At 36.5% G+C, this 18,200-nt stretch overlaps 4 protein-coding genes across 8 annotated transcripts; 3 read left to right on the plus strand and 1 right to left on the minus strand.

Moving 5' to 3' along the window:
- Positions 1 to 4,657: 4,657 nt before the first annotated feature.
- Positions 4,658 to 8,377, plus strand: LOC101311477. 4 transcript variants are annotated; one of them, XM_004299013.1, is made up of 6 exons: positions 4,658 to 5,273; positions 5,569 to 5,669; positions 5,941 to 6,050; positions 6,184 to 6,279; positions 6,451 to 6,589; positions 8,145 to 8,377. In XM_004299013.1, exons 1-5 carry the CDS (start codon positions 5,080 to 5,082, stop codon positions 6,517 to 6,519), a joined length of 570 nt encoding a protein of 189 aa, XP_004299061.1. In that variant the 5' UTR covers positions 4,658 to 5,079; the 3' UTR covers positions 6,520 to 6,589; positions 8,145 to 8,377. The 4 variants fall into 4 exon arrangements, with proteins under 4 accessions (XP_004299061.1, XP_004299060.1, XP_004299062.1 ...); XM_004299012.1 differs by lacking the exon at positions 8,145 to 8,377 and having other exon boundaries at positions 6,358 to 6,758; XM_004299014.1 differs by lacking the exon at positions 8,145 to 8,377 and having other exon boundaries at positions 6,451 to 6,600.
- Positions 8,378 to 9,222: 845 nt separating this feature from the next.
- On the plus strand, positions 9,223 to 10,575 carry LOC101312346 (universal stress protein Sll1388-like). Of its 2 annotated transcripts, XM_004299016.1 has the most exons (4): positions 9,223 to 9,581; positions 9,715 to 9,806; positions 9,894 to 10,012; positions 10,213 to 10,575. In XM_004299016.1, the coding sequence occupies exons 1-4, from the start codon at positions 9,416 to 9,418 to the stop codon at positions 10,289 to 10,291; spliced, it is 456 nt and encodes a 151-aa protein (XP_004299064.1). In that variant the 5' UTR covers positions 9,223 to 9,415; the 3' UTR covers positions 10,292 to 10,575. The 2 variants fall into 2 exon arrangements, with proteins under 2 accessions (XP_004299064.1, XP_004299063.1); XM_004299015.1 differs by having other exon boundaries at positions 9,389 to 9,806.
- A 1,605-nt stretch (positions 10,576 to 12,180) lies between these two features.
- LOC101313117 (universal stress protein A-like protein-like) lies at positions 12,181 to 13,600 on the plus strand. Its single transcript, XM_004299018.1, has 4 exons — positions 12,181 to 12,634; positions 12,724 to 12,815; positions 13,157 to 13,275; positions 13,384 to 13,600. Exons 1-4 carry the CDS (start codon positions 12,403 to 12,405, stop codon positions 13,466 to 13,468), a joined length of 528 nt encoding a protein of 175 aa, XP_004299066.1. The 5' UTR covers positions 12,181 to 12,402; the 3' UTR covers positions 13,469 to 13,600.
- A 138-nt stretch (positions 13,601 to 13,738) lies between these two features.
- On the minus strand, positions 13,739 to 15,733 carry LOC101312828 (endonuclease 2-like). The gene is made up of 9 exons (XM_004299017.1): positions 15,381 to 15,733; positions 15,117 to 15,291; positions 14,932 to 15,039; positions 14,797 to 14,852; positions 14,603 to 14,686; positions 14,398 to 14,490; positions 14,243 to 14,310; positions 14,067 to 14,140; positions 13,739 to 13,969 (listed from the first exon to the last, which is right to left on the minus strand). The coding sequence occupies exons 1-9, from the start codon at positions 15,492 to 15,494 to the stop codon at positions 13,875 to 13,877; spliced, it is 867 nt and encodes a 288-aa protein (XP_004299065.1). The 5' UTR covers positions 15,495 to 15,733; the 3' UTR covers positions 13,739 to 13,874.
- Between the last annotated feature and the right edge of the window lie 2,467 nt (positions 15,734 to 18,200).

Here is an 18,200-nt window from a genome sequence, read left to right on the forward strand (position 1 = left end):
CAGATGACCAACTGACAAAGGGATAGAGATAGTGTGATTCTTTGTTTTGTATTGATTGTCTAATATGAGGCTGACCTGACTATTTGTGTACTCACTAAATTTAAAGGATATGGATCGGTAGCAATTTTCAATCTGGGGGTGTCACAATCAGTTTCTGAATTTTGAATTTCTATAGTTGGTATGGTTCAGTACTCTTGTTCTTTAATCAAGGGTGGCTTTATGGTTTAGTTATATATACATATATGTATTTGCATACAGTAGTACATGATTGACAAGAGTCACAAGACATGCTTTCATGGAGGAGATAATGTCCCCAGTTAGGCATTGTCCTATGTTCTTTAGATTGAAATTTGGAATTTATAGGTTGAGTGTCATATAGTTGAGATTTTTGACCGGTTACCTTCTTTATAAAAACTGTACAAAATGGTTAGTTGTTTGAACTTGGTGTCTTCATGAAAGTTAGAGTAGAGACCTTAATGATCGTTTCAGAACTGGAATCTCTTGAAAATAAGTTTTTTAGAATTAGTTATGATTTTCCAAAGTTACGGCTCAGTTGAATATTTTCCTGAAACATCAAACTATCCTTGTTTTGTTTTTCCATCCTATTTTTATTTTCCAGTTACACCTTCGACTTGAAAAAAAAAAACATTTGGGTCAGGGTGTGACAGGTTTCCTGAGGACAAAGTGATAGTCACCCTGTTTTGATTATGCTTCATTTTTAGGGAGTTATTTTTACATCCTGTTTTGATCATGTACTTGGTCTTGTGCAAAGACAATCGGTTGCCAACTCCAGCAACCGTGGTAAGAAGGAGTTGGAGTGCCACTCAGGGAGGAAACCTATCATTTACTGCGTGGCCGAGCTTAGGGATAAGGGTGCTTCATTACCGGTGGTTGACGTGTACTTGGTGACATACGACATCAACCAGCCTAAAGCTGCTGAGCATTATATGAGTATCAGTACCTAAAAGCTTAAGGATAATGGTGTATAATATTGAAAATAACAAGGTTGTTAGCATGCAATTTGTATTGTAATCTATGACATCTTTATTGAATTGGTTATGCCCTTATTGATTCCAAGTTCTTCAAATTAGTTCATTATTTTTCAGCTGTAATATTTGAAATTCTGAAATTCTGAAATTCTACATCAGTTAGCTTTCGTCTGGAAATTTTTTGAGTTTGTTTACTTTCTATTTAATTTGCTGGTATGGTTTAAGAGTGTTCCTGAATTCAATTCACTTTGACCAAATTGTGATTTGATTTGTTATGCTTGCTATGGAAGATTACTCAACTTAGCCTTTATTTCAGTAGCTTCACATATATTGTTTGCTAGAGTAACATTGCCTTCATACGTTTCTGTTGTTCTATGGACATCAGCTTATTAAAGCCATGAAATAGTAATACCAAGTCTTAGTAGAAGGACTGATTTAACAAAAGACTTGGTTTCTCAAGTTCGATACTATCTCCTGTGTAAATTAGCTTTAATTTTGCTAATCTGTTATAAGCAGTTTTCTTATGTGTGCTTTTTCTTCTTATAATCATGCTGGGGGTTTTATTGAATTCACAGTTGTCACAAAAAGAGAGACTTGGTTAGCTCATAAAGGATGAAACTTGTATAACTCTTTGCTTTTTACTTGAGGTTTCAATGTTGTTTAAGACACTGAATATGCACTTTAATTTTTGTGCTTATTGTTATTCAGTTCCTGTTGAAAGTTATTTGACATGGCTTTTTATTTCAGTAGCTCGATATGTATTGCTTGCTATAGTGCTCTTCATAGATTTCAGAGCACCTTTTTGACATGGTTCAGTAGCTTTGTCTAGCTCCTGTTATGTAGGAGTCTTCTCTACTGGCTGCCTATGCTGTTTCTATGTTATTTAGTATTTATATGATTATTTTAGTCTCGTATGTGAAACTTTTGCTCTGATTTGGTTTTTATTTTCTTCTGTTTCATCTATTCGTAGAAATTTACAGATGAGAGAGTCATCTCTCAAACAAGACTAAAACATGTCTAGAATTCATCTCTATTATTTGATTTTTTTTTTTTTGTTGTCTCTGGTTTTTACTGAAAAGAATAGCTGACGAGTGACATGGTTGAAATGTGTTCCTAAGTTTAGTTTACTTCCATAGTGATCAATTTGTGGTTTCTTTTCTATGCTAATGTCACTTGTTGTGGATTATTATTCAAATCGGTTCTTTATTTCAGTAGCTGCATATTTATTGATTGCTAGAATGGCATCAGCTGCATACGTTACAGGGAACCTTATTGCCAAAGTTGAGTAGCTTTATCTAGATCATGTTCAACGATAGTCTTGTTTATTAGCTGCCCAGTTTGTTCTCTTGTGTATTCTTAAGTTATTTAGGACCAGTATGCATTTGGTATCTCAACATTATATATAATTTGGGTTGTGTATATTATTTTATAATTGTAGGAAAAGTTGAAGGAACAGGGTGCTATTGCCAAGACTTTGCAGAGCACTCAACACCCGGACATCCCACTAGTTTGGACTGACCAACTCAACTAAGTGTTGTGCAAAACGCTATGGGAGAAACAAAAGGGTCTTACCTTCGTGGTATTGGACGAGTAGGCGTCCCAGAGAAGAGCAGAAGGTCAATATCTTCCTCGATCTTCATGCTCTCGACCGAATAATGAGGCGATAGCAGAGATAGTGGCTGCTAGAAAGGAGGCAGCTGAGGCACAAGAGAGGGCCGAAAAAGCCCAGAAGATCACTGAGCAGTTTGCTGTAGATTATCAACTGTTGAAGTTGCAAATATCAAACCATGGCTCGAATAGGGCTACAGCCCATGTGTTCACCCTCGGTCCCAAGCCAACAACCTCGAGACGACGATGATGATAGGGGCCTTGACACTTCTCCAATTAGTTTAGGAAATCAGAAGATTTTTCTAGTTTAAATAATTGTACAAACAATATTAGCTAGTATTTATTTGGTCGGTACGATAACTTTATTATTATTAGTAATATCAATATTTTGGTTAATTTATTTTGGTTTTATAGGATTTAATTATTTACTTACAGAAATATATTTTTGAGTTATTATATCTCTTAATAATAATAAAAAATTCAAAAAAACTAAAACCTAAGCAACGAAAATTTTGTCTCTTAAGATGCTTATTTTTGTCGCTTACGGGTAAAAATTAGGCGCCAAAAGTTGACAGGCCAAAAAAGACTTATGTCGTATAAGGCCATAGCGACGAAAACTTTCGTCGCATTAAATATAGTGACGAAAACAAACTCGTCGCTAAACTAAAAAGATTCGTTGCTTAACAGTAAAACGACAGGAGAACATACGTCGCTTAACAACTTAAGCGACAAACACTTTTCGTCCCCTCACTTAATTATTCGTCGCATTAAATCTAGCGACAAAAAAAGGATCATCGCTAAACTAAAAAGTTTCGTCGATTAACAGTAAAACGACAAGAAAACATACGTCATTTAACAACTTAGACGATGAAAAAAGTTTCTCGCTTAAGTTAATTATTTGTCGCCTAGGTCTGTGGCGACATAAACAATCCTCATCGCTTGGTTCGTTTTCTTAATCAACGGATTATATGTTTTTGTCGCTTAAGTACCTATGAGACGTGTCATATGCGACAAATCTTAAGCGATGCTGGTTTCGTCGCTTAAGTCGGAAGGCGACAAAAATGAGCACTTAGCCGACTATTTGTTCCTGTCGCTTAAGCTTTTATTTCTACTAGTGAGCTAGCCTAGGTTGGGTAGCGCAATGGTGGACCTACGATTTTAGGTTGGGGTGGGCTGAAATTTTTTTCTTAAAGTTCTTTAATTTTTTTCTTCTATATTTTACATATCACATTTTAGATTAAAAACATATCAAATAATCACGTAGTTAACTGATCATTAAGAAATCAATATTATAACATTTTATAAAAATTCGATAACAAAAGTTAAAGATAAAATAACATACCTGCTCAAATTGAATCTTACGCTCTTGAATAGAAGCAAAATCTAATAACTACGCACACAATCACCGCTCTAACAATACAATAAACGAGTGTATAATCCTTAAATCTAACTGGACGGAAAAACACAATCTAATAACTATGAATCAAACGTTGGTACTATTACAACTATATATCTACATATATACACATCAATAGCATTAGTCATCTACAATAAAGTAAGCAAGCAAGCAATTGAGATTAGAATTAGAATATCAATAGAAATACAGTGTGATGGGATTATGGGATATTGAGACTATCAAGGCATTAATAAATTGAGATTTGAGATGATGGGATATTGGGACTAAATTTGATCAAAGCACTAATCAATTGAGATTTGAGAACTAAGTCATATGATACGTACAAGACTCCAAGAAGATGACCGATATAACTAAGAATCATACCTGCAGATTAAAAAGAGAAAGCTTGACACTTTGCTTAGAATTAGTAAACAAGCAATTGAGATTAGAATTAGAATATCAATAGAAATACAGTGCGATGGGATGATGGGATATTGAGACTATTAAGGCATTAATCAATTGAGATTTGAGATGATGGGATATTGGGACTAAATTTGATCAAGGCATTAATCAATTGAGATTTGAGAACTAGGTCATATGACACGTTCAAGACCCTCCAAGAGGATGACCGATATAACTAAGAATCATACCTGCAAATTAAAGAGAGAAAACTTGGCACTTGGCTTAGCTGCTTCGGCAGAAGAGAATTGAGACGTATACAATGACAAAGAAAAAGAAATAAAGAGAAGAAAGTTGACCTAAAATATAATAAATGAGCAACTGCTTTTAATAAAATAAACAATATATATGTAATCAGGTAAAAAAAAAATCATATGGACTAAGTTCAATTACATAAAGAAATTTAGGATGGACAGGTTTTCATAATTTTATTTTTTTAATTATAAATATGCAACAAAACAATATTTTCTCAAATCTGTTTGGGGTAGCTTTAGGCCTTTAGCAGTTAGGCGTATTCATAGTGCCTGCTGTCCTGTACCGAGTGTACACCTGTTCTTGATAAAAAGACGTCCTTCTCTGATATTCTCCATACTCTCTACCTTTGCCCGGCAGCAGTCAGCAGCACAGATGTTGAGGTTGCAGGCATTTTCAATTCCCGACTACAATCCGGTTACCTTTCCCTCTTCATGCGTCCTTCCTAACTCGCTTCATCTTCACTGTCAGTCAGTATCTTTTCCAACCACACGGACGCGTCTCCGGTCACTCCGCATCGTCAGGATATGCAGCACTTCCCTTGCAGGCGATTTCGGAGGTGGCATAGGGTACTATTACTTAAAATCCTCTAGAAATGTATATGTAATGGATAAAGTTCGTAGTTAAATATTCAGTTATATTCAGTTCTGTTATTTGGATTTATGTTCTTGCTACCCATGTTAAAGTCATAATATTTGTGCTTGGTGGGTTTTGTTGTACCTTTCTTTTCATTTCATTTCCTGCATTTTGGTGACTGCAACATTAAGAGGTGATGATAGCATCGGATACATGTTGATCTAGCATTCTGCAAGTGAATGAAGTTAAATATGTGATGAAAGCTTTTTATCCCTTCTTAACTTGCAGAATGAGTGGTTCTTATGATGTTGAGCTTAAAGTCCGGGACTATGAGCTTGATCAGTATGGCGTCGTAAACAATGCTGTCTATGCAAGTTATTGCCAGCACGGTGAGACCTCTATATTCGTTCGTACAGTTAACATTTCTGTATTTTTAAAGGCTTTTCATTTATATCAACATAGCTTTTGGAACATTAATTTTTCTTACTTTGGTGGCTCAATCTAAACCATGTTGTCAGGGTTGATCATGTTCTCATGTAAATCCATAGTGTTACACATTGCCTGTAAAATGATCAGCAGCAATAGATCACAACTTTTTATATCTTTACCCCAGATGTGATTACGTATCAACATTCGTGCTTCAACATTTTGATTATGCAGGTCTTTATGAACTTCTTGAAAGGGTTGGCATGAGTGCTGATGCAGTTGCCAGAACAGGTGAAGCATTGGCGCTGTCAGAATTGTCTCTGAAATTCATTGCGCCTCTAAAAGTATGTATTTCATTTGAATCTCTCGACTCTTTTTCTGTCAATTTTGCAAACAGTACATTTCTGCTACCACAGAATGTAAAATGTGGTGATTGTGACAACTGAGTCTTGCTTCTTCTACATGATTTGTAAATAGAGTGGAGATAAGTTTGTCGTAAAGGTCCGGATGACCAACTCCTCAGCCGCTCGCGTCTACTTTGAACACTTCATTTTCAAGCTGCCAAATCTAGAGGTTTGTCATTATCACTCTCTAATTATGCTGGCCCTTGACGCCGAATTACCTACTGATCATGGTATGGTTTCTAAACAGCCTATCTTGGAAGCAAAGGCCACAGCAGTGTGGCTTGATAAAGACTATCGCCCTGTACGTTTTCCATCTGAGGTGACATCTAAATTTGTGCAGTTTCGTCGCCATAAGGAGTCCAAAGGCGTCGTGCACAACGGCGTTGGTGCTGGAAGTCTTCATTTCTAAACCTTTTCCTCTGGTACCAGGTCCAGGAGCACGGAGGCAGAATAAAAACAGATTCATTTCTCATAATAAAGTAAATTAAGATTGTTGTTAGCATTAAGATTAAAGTAGTTTTCCTCAGCATATATATGCCTATGTGATAGCGTAGACAGAAATCACACTTAGAATGGTCAAGTTTTAGAATAAATTCTGGATTTTTTGAATTTTATGCACGATAATATTAAAAAGAGTGTGTTGTTTTTTTGTTTGTTTTATAGATAATGTCGATGAATGGTATAATATTAAAACGAATATTCAAAAATTAAAGGAGGTCTAACTACCAATTATGAAGGTATGAATGATGAAAGTATGAATAGAACCTCTTTATTTGTAAAGAAAAGAAAATTGTAAATAGAATTTAAAGCATTAAAATACATATTAATAAGGTAGAAAATTTTTAACATGATTTTTATTTATTTGATCGATTATTTTAATTGTATAAATTTGTATTTTATTTCATTAATATCGAAGAATATTTAAGAGAAAAAAAATCAATTTATGATACCTTTTATTAAGGGAAATTCCCATCTGCCCTAATTTTAAGGAATTTTTTCCACTAACAAAATAAGAATCTAAAATTCCCACTAACCATAACATTCCCGGCCTAGTGATTTATTCCCTCTAACAAAATTTTGACTTTTTCTATTATTTTTGTGGACAAAACTGTCCTTCCCTCTTCTCATTCTCTCATCTATCTCTCTCCATCCAAATTCTATCGGATCTAATCTCTCTCTCTCTCTCTCTCTCTCTCTCTCTCTCTCTCTCTCTCTCTCCGGAGATCAGCTACACCTCCGGTAAGTCATCAATTCCGCCTCTCTAATTTCCTACTAATCGCCATCGCCATTGCTGCTCCAATTCCTAATTCGTTCATTGTCTCGTTCTTTCATCTCGATCCAAATCAGTCAGCAAATCTCGATCTCCACGAAAGACGACGACGATGACTTTGCTTCTTCATTGCTTTGCGATATCGTTCGGTCAACAAGTCTCGATCTCGTTCGTTCCCTCCACAGATCAGATCTAAAACAAACACAGACAACACAGGAGAGAGAGAGAGAGAGAGAGAGAGAGCCACAAGGATAGTTTTAAGCGGTGGAGGAGAAGCTTGTACAGAGGCTTAAGTCAGCGGTCACGCGCCTCGAGGCAGTGTCCTTCTCCGGAGGCTCTGCTGCGGCAGCGGCGAGTGGTGACAATGCGCCGCTGGATTTGATTTACAAATGTATGTAATAGAAAACTTTGATGCTTCTATGTGTTTCTACTTAGTTTTGTTCTTGAGAGTATTGGCCTCATTTATAATTTTTGGCCTCATTTATAATTTTTACAAGAGATTTCTATAACAAGAAAAACACAGCTACATACCTAAATGCATCCAATACAATAGTATGTGTTTAACAGCTAATGTAAAGCACTCTTCACTCAAAATTGTAGATTATCTCGGGATCATTCTATTCTTATGGCTTTTTGGTTAAACTATTTCATGCTTGACTTTGTAGATTCATTGTTGTTCAGACACTATATCTTGTAAAGTTGTAATATATATATATATATAGACACACACATATATGAACAATTTTAGTTGTTGTCCTCTGCAGGTGGCCAAATGGGGAAGGATGAGTATGTGTGATACTGAGAGGAGACTTCTTGCTAATGCATTGCAACATGTATCTAATGAATGGTTCATTATTCTTTTAGAATCATGCATTCCTCATTATAACTTCACTGTTGTTTAGTCCGTATCGTTAGAATGAATGAGAATAACGAGGCTGAAACAATATTGTAATTAAACTGTAATTAGCATTAAATTGATGAAATTAATGTCATTTATCAAGGGTCCTACTAACCCCAATAGGTGGTCATACTGCCTCGCCTCCAATAGGGACCTGCTATAAGTGACTGAAGTACACAGTTAAGTTCAAGGGTCATACTGCCCCCAATAGGAGGTCCTACTGACCTCAATAGAAGGTCATACTGCCCCCAATAGGAGGTCTTACTGACCTCAATAGAAGGTCATACTGACCCCAATAGGGACATGTTATAAGTGACAAAAGCACAGGGTCATACTAACCCCAATAGGAACCTGTTATAAGTGATTGAAACACACTGTTAAGTTCAAGGGTCATACTACCCTCAATAAGAGGTCCTACTGACCCCAATAGGAGGTCCTACTGACCCCAATAGGTGGTCCTACTGACCCCAATAGGAGGTCAATGGTCGCCGGTGTCCGGTGTCCGGTCAACGATCGTCTGTGTCCGGTCAACGGTCACCAGAGTCCAGTCAACGTCGTCGGATCCCGGTCAACGGTCGCCAGAGTCACGGTCAACGGTCATTGGTTGCAAAAATCCGGTCATAGATATTATTTCAAAATAAACTTTATATTGTTCTTATAATGGTTTATTGTAGTTTATTTAAATCATTAAAGGTATAATTGTCTTTTTCTTGTTTAAATTGGCTCATGGGAATTTTAAAATCTGATTTTGTTTGTGGAAGTAAAATTCTTAAAATTAAGGTTAATGGGCATTGTCCTTTTTATTAATAATTAATATTCATTAAGACTAATTATACATTTTTAAAATATGAGAGGGTTCTCGCCCCCAGCTAGCTAGCTACGCCTGAGACAGATAATCTCTTTAACACCGTTTCAATAAAGTTCATGCTCAGAAGTTATTGGCCTGTGATCCTTACACGTAGTCTCTGATCTTCTGGACTATTACGATACGTGTGCACTTGGAGGAGTTTGAAGGTCAGTCAGGGAACTTACGTGTTAGGGCGAACAGAAGACAAATCAATCTTCATTGCAACTTTAATGTTCTTAAAAAATCGTTAGAACTTACAAGTTGAGCTAGGAGGCATAGAGAGGCCGTTAATGGAGCAGCAGGGAGTCGAGAAGATGAAGCAGAAGGTGATGTTGGCAATTGATGAGAGCGAGCTCAGCCACTACGCCCTCGAATGGACCCTCGAAAACCTTGGCAACACCATTCACAATTCTGAGCTACTCGTCTTCACTGCACAACCCATCACCATTGATTTTGGTTACTCAAACATCGATGAATTTTGTTGTAGTTGAAGTTCATATATATTTCACTCTCAGAACAACAGTCTTCAAATTAGGAGTGCAACCTTCTTATTCTTTTTCTCTTTTCCTGTTTTGTATGGAAAATACAGCTCCTGAGTTGGTAGCAGCTCTACAAGAAAACTACAAGAAGGTTGCATCGGGTTTGCTGGACAAAGCTAAAAACATCTGCTCCAATTATGGGGTGGGTGGCACTTCTGTTAATTTCACTTCTCTTTTTACTTTTCACCTCTTCGAAACGAGTAAAATCTAGCTTTGTTTCTTGGTACAGATTGTTGCAAGAACAGTAACAGAGATTGGTGATCCTAAAAAGGCAATATGTGAAGCAGTAGAAAAATTCAACATCGAGTTACTAGTATTAGGCAGTCATGGTCGAGGCATTGTGCAAAGGTATTTCCTAAGTTGTTTGAAACTCCATATTTGAAAGGCTTGTCACAATGATTAATCTAACTGCTATGGATCCTAAAGTTTCAATATTTTTCGTTACGAATATTGATTTTGTTCATACAGTTGATGTGCTGCCTCTGTTTTCTGAAAGGCGTATGATTAACTTGTTGCATCTTACATGTGGGATCTAATTGTTGGGACAGGGCTTTCCTGGGAAGCGTCAGCAATTACTGCATTCACAATGCCAGATGTACTGTTCTTGTTGTGAGGAAACCAATGTGAATTTCTATGATAATCCAGACTGCTATGTTAGATTAGTCCTTACTTGCTGCACACTCTGAACTAGTTTCATGTTTCCTAGTCTTAATACTCTGATGGATGTACTATATGTTTGTTGGAACAACTGTAGCATATTTTGGGAAAAAGGGTTACATATGTTCTTGTTATGCTTCTTGGTGATAACTGATCGAAACCTATATCATGCTAGAAACAGGAACTTCAAGATTGAATAGAGCTTTTCAATGTAGTGACAAGCTTGCACCATTATATTCATAGCTGATATATAGATTGAAATACCTGTGCCTTTCTAATTTAGATTTTGCATAACATTTTGCAATGACAGCTAGCTTATTAAACAACCATTCTTAACTTAAAGAGTAATATAGGTGAACCACCTTTTGGGAAACCACCTAGAACCCACCTTAGGTGGCTGCTGACATGGCACAGTCACATCATCATACCATGATTTCTTATTTTCTTTCTTTCAATTTTTCTTAATTACAAAATCTTTTTCTTTTTTACTTTACTGATTTTATCTTGTAAACCCTATATCTTTTCTATCTTATTTAATCTTTTACGTCTTCAATTCTCTCCTTCTCTCTCATGTCTCCTCTCGACTCTCTCACCTCCTATTCAATTGATCAACTTCTCTCAATTGGATTTCAGTTCCCTCGCAAGGATCGTTAACAAAAGCTACCCATTATAAACAAGATTAGTTTTTTTCCCTGAGTGTGATGAATATCTGGTTTGGAATTAGGATTTAAGGGGAATTGAATTAGGGTTTAACGTATGTTTTTTGTGATCTTCATTAAACCAATTGTTTTTTTTTTCGAGCACTTTTTTTTCCCTAACATGGCCTTGTGCTGCGATTTTCTTTTTCCCTCCTCCCACGTCCAAAGGCTTCGCCGTTCATCTTTAATTTTTCGTTACTTTCGAATTTGTTGTTTCCAGAATAATGAAGTGTTCGATATATATGCAGTGAGACTTCTTCTTTTCTTTGATAAAAGTTATGGTCTGAGACGTGTACGTACCCTGAGCAACTTCAAACCCCCAATCCAATTACATGTATTTGAATGAAAACAAAAATTGTGTTGATCAATCAATTGAATAGGAAGAGAGAGAGTCAAGAGGAGACGAGAGAGAAGGAGAGAATTGAAGACGTAGAAGATTAAATAAGAAAGAAAAGATATAGGGTTTACAAGATAAAATCAGTAAAGTAAAAAAAAGAAAAAGATTTTTGTAATTAAAAAAAATGAATGAAAGAAAATAAGAAATAATGGTATGATGATGTGGTTGTGCCATGTTAGCAGCCACCTAAGGTGGGTGGGCTCTAGATGGTTTCCCAAAAAGTGGTTCATTTAGCATTACTCTAACTTAAAACTCTTCAGTAGCATTAGTTTTGACTTCAGAACTCGATATTAGTTCAGCCAAATTATTCCTCATACGTTTGACGAGTGTGATGGAAGTCTCTAGGATAAGATGTTTGCTTTTCTTCCTACCTCATCAAACCGTTTACTTGTAGGTTTATGTCATTGTCATTTTTGTTATCTGGTACACGATCATTATTGGATACAGGAAAGGTTCCTATCTGGAAACAAAAAGGGATAACTTTGGATTATGGTGAACATAGACACTGCTACGTTCTGATTAAACAAACATACAAAAGAATCAATACTATGCATAAGCTGAGGCGATGCAGATTGGCTTCCTTGAATGGAATACTTGTTAGAAAAAGAAAAAAATAGAAAAAATTCCGACGAATATATGACTAGGTTTGGAAATATAAAAGTGAGTGGCAAGAAATGTCTACCGGAAAATTATCCAGTATAGGATGAGGATGGGCCCTGAAGGGTACGTGGTTTATAATTAGTCAGCTGAAACAAATAAACAATGATCGTGATCGTTAGAAAGTAGATGAAGAATTTAGAGCAAACTTATCCGATTCCTCTTGATTTGGTGTTTGACTGACGGTTATGACCGCCCTCTGTTTCTTCACCTACTTTTTACAAAACAGCAGCTTCTGCCTGAAACTGAAGCCCTATATATCTCATTAAGTGTAGTGCTGTTTGGTATATTGTATCTCTTTGAAACCCTAAAGTGGAAGATAGATAACAATGGGTGAGGTAGTAGACAATGGAGGAGCAGCTGAGAGTGGTGAGAAGCCAGTTATGGTGGCAGTTGATGAAAGTGAGTGCAGTCACTATGCTCTCATGTGGGTTATTGACAACCTCAAGGAGTCCATAAATACTAATTCGCCGCTGCTCATCTTCATGGCACAGCCTCCTCCGGCCAACAACATCACATTCGCGGCGCCTCTCGGGTCTGCTCGCATGTATTGTCCTCCCAGTTAAGTTGTTCAAACTTTTCATGTTAAGCGAGTATGCAGAAGAGTGTTGGGAATTTGTTTCTCACAATTTGTGTGTTGCTTATTTCAGCTCCGGAGTTTACCAACAATATGCAGGAAAATCACAGGAAGCTTACAACGGCTCTGTTGGAGAGAGCTAAAGACATCTGTGCTAGTCATGGGGTAAGCTCAAGCTCTTAAGTGATTCCTTCCTAAAAGCAGAATGTTATTTTTTTATTTTGTCTGCAATACTGTAATTTGATTCTTAAATTCGATTAGTGATTTATGTTCTTCATATTTCGTATAACTTATAATTGTTTTGCTTTAGGTCCTTCTGAATCAGGATATGGTATATACTTGTCTTAGGCTCTTACCACTTATAGTATCACTTAGCATTTCTTAAGGGTTTTGTGCTTAAAAGTTTACAATTACTTGGGGATGGTTGGTTGCTAATACATAACTTAGGACCATAACAACATGGTCCAAGATTAATTTCAGAGTTCCTCATTTTTTATTTTGGACAGGTGACTGCAAAGACAGTTACAGAGATAGGGGATGCTAAAACAGCCATATGTGCTGCAGTTCTAAAACACAATGTCAAGCTGCTTGTTCTTGGCGAGCGTGGACTTGGAAAAATCAAAAGGTAATTAGTCTCATTTCTCATTAGTTTGTTTTGGTGAAATGTATAGATTGTTGCCTAGATTGTTGCCATGTTCGTTTAAAGCCTGATGATTTTATTATGCTGATTCAGGGCTATCCTTGGGAGTGTTAGCAACTACTGCGTTCTGAATGCAAAGTGCCCTGTTCTTGTTGTGAAGAAACCACAGGTTGTTTGATGTGATTCAGATTCCAGAATCCAGCATGTAAATATTTTGCATCAGAAAAATGTCATGTGACAACAAATGTGTTAAACTTGAATTCTAGCTTCTAATTAATATCAAGTGAATGGTGGCAATGTAATGAAATTTTGTGTTTCCGTTTGACATAGTACTGGTGGATTCCTATTAGTCTTGTGTTTGTTATATGAATCCTGCTAGCAGAAATCCATCTTGTATGAGATTTATAGTGTACACATCTGTGTTTTAATATGATTTACTAGAATTTGGAAAGAGTAATATTATAATCATCTGCTCCATAGTATAATCATCTGCTCCATAGTTTTAAGATCAATACATGGTAAACTTCAGTACTTTTAAGTTCTCAATTTTGAGATATTCTCCTAGAAATCGAAGGAAATGCATGTCAACCGAATATCCGGTTGAGAGTGGCTGCTAACCGGACTCCGCCTTGAGCCAACCGCCTATTGACGATAGGTGTCCGAGAGAGGAAGTATGGATCTACAAATCAAGATACGTTGTTATGACACTTTTCAAGGAACAAAATTAAGTTGTGCTAAATGATCGCTGAACTCAAAAATTTTGCTGCTAAAAGTACCTTGTAGCACTGATCCTTCATCTACACCCTTGTAAGCCCAATCACAAGCTGCTTTGATACCTTCAGATGCATATCTGCAAATAGAAAAATTCACATGATGTAATGCTTTTTATTTGCTTATATTTTCTTACAGCTAACCTAGCTTTCAATGTGTGCTTATGAATTGTGATACATACACATCTGGGCATGCCGTCTTGTTCAAACTGCATGTTTCCCAAGCCTTAACTTCATCTGCCCATTCAGTCTGTTGCAAAATAGTATTAAACCAAAAGGAATGAAATATTAAGATGGATGAACCTCCACAGAACATTCCCAAAGGCTAAGATCATACCGTAATATTCTGTTTAATTGCATCAACCAGTTCATCCAGATTATTATCGTAGAACCTCTCTTCTGCTGTTTCAATTATGTTGCTATCCCATATCTATACGCATTACACATTCCAAAACTCAGACTTGTGAATTTTAAGTATCTTGTAGTGGAAATTAACTATGAAGCACAAAGATGGGAGTTGAAATTGGTTATAAAACACTCACATGGTGAAGATTTTGCTTCCTAGTGTACCAGTGAACATCGATGGTATTGCCTCCCCTGTCTGAAGTGAAACCCACATGTAGAGGCTGAATGAAGGTAAAGAATGGCTTGCTTGGTCATATATAGGACTGCCATTGAAATCATATATGTTTATACATGGTTAAATTGGTTATAGAGTTTGCACAATATATAGTACCTGGTGGATATCTCCAAAGAAATGCGAAAGGAATAGCAGTGCTTCAGTGAGGTTATCTGATGATTTAGAGCAGCATGTTATTGCAACAGCAAATACAAATTAATGATCATCAAATCATAGAGTAAAAGAACTTACAGTCCGACTTGGAAGAACCGGAGCTGTAAGTGAGAAGCTGAGTGGTGTAGTTGTTTATGGCCCCAGCAACACAACGCCCCTTGTCTCCATTTTCGTCTTTGCAGTCCCCTGAAGAGATTCATATTACTAGTTAACAAATTAGAAATGTGAATGTGTTCGTTAAGGTTCCTGAAATATGGACTTACTATAGTACTGATAAGTGCAAAGATTGTCAGGAGTGTCAATGTAGTGAAGGGCAGATGACCAGTGATACTGAAACTTGACACGATCGGCCCAAATGCAGACACTCCCCAAGTCATTTTCTGCATACTTGGGAAGCAATTGCTGCACTGCATCTGCTGCTGCATCGCTCAACCTAGACTAGTAACACCAACAAAAATATATAATCGAAGGCTCGCAGTAGTCACACCCAGAAGAAAAGAAAGTATGAAATGATAGGATTTAGGTACCTGAGCAATTCTACACACCGTAGTGTGACCCTCGATTCCCCAGCCATGAATCACAGGAAAATGAAGAACAAGCAGCAGTGAACACATAGCAAATATCCGGACCATGCTGCCCATCTGGTTAATTTCTCCACTGAATTAAGAGGTGATGGAGTGGAGGTGGTTTCTGCTCTGGTTTTATATGTCCGGAAGGAAATCTGGTATTGAATTCTAGGCCTTTTATTTTTGGCTAGCTATAATGATTGAATATCCGATTTCACAGATGGAAGCTTAGCTGTCTTCATGTTCACACACCTCACCTGGTTCACAACAACATGATTTGAATCAATGTGAATGAAGGTTATGCATCTTTGGTCATTTAAGAAAGAGATCTTGGTTTCTATATGTATTCATGGCTGCGTGATTGGAAAGGAAGGCAACCTTTTTAAAAGGAAAAGGATTTGAAGGGTGCATGACACTGTGATGGGAATGTAACGGTACGCAACTGCAGAATGTATCTGAGGATATAATGGACAGGTTCCCTGCCTAGGCATGGAATGTCTCATTCATATTCAGTGCTCATATTTCCTGGTTTTTTAATTTCAGAAAACATTAAAAATAATTATAATTCCTCTATGAATGATTTATTTCTTGTTGGGCTTTCAACTGACTTGGGTTTCATATTTTGGATCTTCTCCCCCTTGAGGGCCTCTGAAATAGACTATGGGGTTCATGTGCTGGGCCTGCTCAACTTTCTGGCTTCTATTTTCTGAGTAGCATTTCCCCCTCTGTTAGCCCGTCACTTTGTCAATGCATTTCCTTTTCAGAATAACTAATCACATTTTGCTTATATGGTTCCTTAATTAATTTATATGATTAAATATTTTATAACTTAATTTTTTTTCTTTTCAATTTTGATCGAAAGAGAAAATTACAACGAGCTACCTCTAGGGCAGCTAATATTAATCATATCTAAATATAAAGTCCATGCAGCCTGGAAATGAAGGACATGCACTCAGCCAGATCTTTAGGGAATGAAAACAGTTTCCGAGATTTACAAAAACATTAGCCAAACAATTAGGGCTTGTCCTGTAATGTTTTACAAAATCATTTTTTAAAAACTATTTTATAAAATGAAACATGTAATTAAATTCTGTATTTTTTTGGATTTAGATATGTGTCCGGTAGCATACTTGTAGAAGAGTTTTACGAAAACTAAAACAAAATCTTTTCATCTTTGTCGAGAAAATTATGGTGATTGGTGAAGATCAAGTATCACCCATGCCATCAATCTTACACTGTTTTATCGCACATAACATCTTCTTGCTTTTGTATTTATCATCCATCTGTAACAACCTGAAGACTTGATTCTCTCAACCAAAGCTTCATGAACAATTGGGAAATTGGAGCTCCCCAGTCCCCATAATTCGTTCATACAAGGAGAGAAACACAGAGACAACTGCGAACTGAATCAAAGCGACAATGAACTCATCTGGGTATGAAGAATTCTGAGGGAATTCTTTCAAATTGAGTCTCTATATATTCTAAATCTACAGCCTAGCTTCTGGCTATGAAGAAGTTTCTCCAATTTCATAAAAGAATCAATCTCATGGTGTTAATGGCGTCAAAATCAAATTCTTGTGTATATCCTCCTCCATTTTGTTAGTGACAAATAATTTCATAACTACCCAGAACAATTCATGTTCTTGGTTGCGATGGTGTTAATGGTGATGGATACGCCTCTACAAGAAATTAAAGGATATGTGTTTGAATCGAGGAATTCTAGTTCTGATGTGTTTTTTCTTTGGATCGGTATGAAAACAAATTCTTGAAAATAAGGAAAACATGCCAGGGACGTTTTCCAGATTTTAAGCATAATTATGAATTCATATTCCAAAAATTGTTTTCCTTGTTTTTAGAAAATGTCAACCGAACGCGAATCATGATCGTTTTTGTTTTTGGAAAACAGAAAACCGTTTTGTAAAACAATACCGAACAGCACCTTAGCTTCTCGGGAAACATGAACAAATACGGTATTATCAAACTTACTAACTACATGAAGGGCATCTCGAAATAGCAGAGTTTAACTTAATTTTTGTCAGTGTTTAGTAGAATATGTATAGAGGAAAATAGTTCATGTCAGTCATAAAGTAAGAAATTAAATTCAGTTTACCCCATTGTGGTTTAAAAGTGAATTCCTGTTAGTCTCTAAACTTTCAATTTCATCATATTACCCCTCGAACTCTTATTTTTCTAGTAATTTAGCTTCTTAACCCCTAAAAGGTCATCACAGGTCATCAAATTTCAACGTCCCAATTGGACGGAGCATGAATAATAATAGGAGACGACAGACAAAAAAACAAGAGTTCGGGGGATAATCTGATGAAATTGAAAGTTTAGGGACTAACATGAATTCACCTCTAAACCACAGTGAGGTAAACTGAATTTAATTCTAAAGTAAGTGTAGAAGATATATATAAACAAACTACACATGCAGGCAAGTAAAACGTGATAGTTGATTAATTAGCTTCATATGAAGGTTAGATGAAGTTTCTCCCAATCAATTCTACCTCCTCATGTCATTCGAAAAAGCTTCTACCTCTTATGCTGGCTTATTGGTACAACTAATTTTTCGTTATGTATAACGAGATTGAAACGTGCAGCTAGCACATGCAGGCTTTCTGTTTTTTCCTTTTTAAGTTTCTACACGCACGTACACTTTCAACACCTTTGCTAATCTTCTCCATCTGAAAAATTAAGGAGTTAATTATCAGTCCTCACTTATGGTCTAAGATAACAGGGACTGTTTATTTCTTTGGTGAGCGAAACTCTCTCTCTCTCTCT

The sequence above is a fragment of the Fragaria vesca genome, linkage group LG5 (genome assembly GCF_000184155.1).
Source record: "Fragaria vesca subsp. vesca linkage group LG5, FraVesHawaii_1.0, whole genome shotgun sequence".
Lineage (NCBI taxonomy): Eukaryota > Viridiplantae > Streptophyta > Magnoliopsida > Rosales > Rosaceae > Fragaria > Fragaria vesca.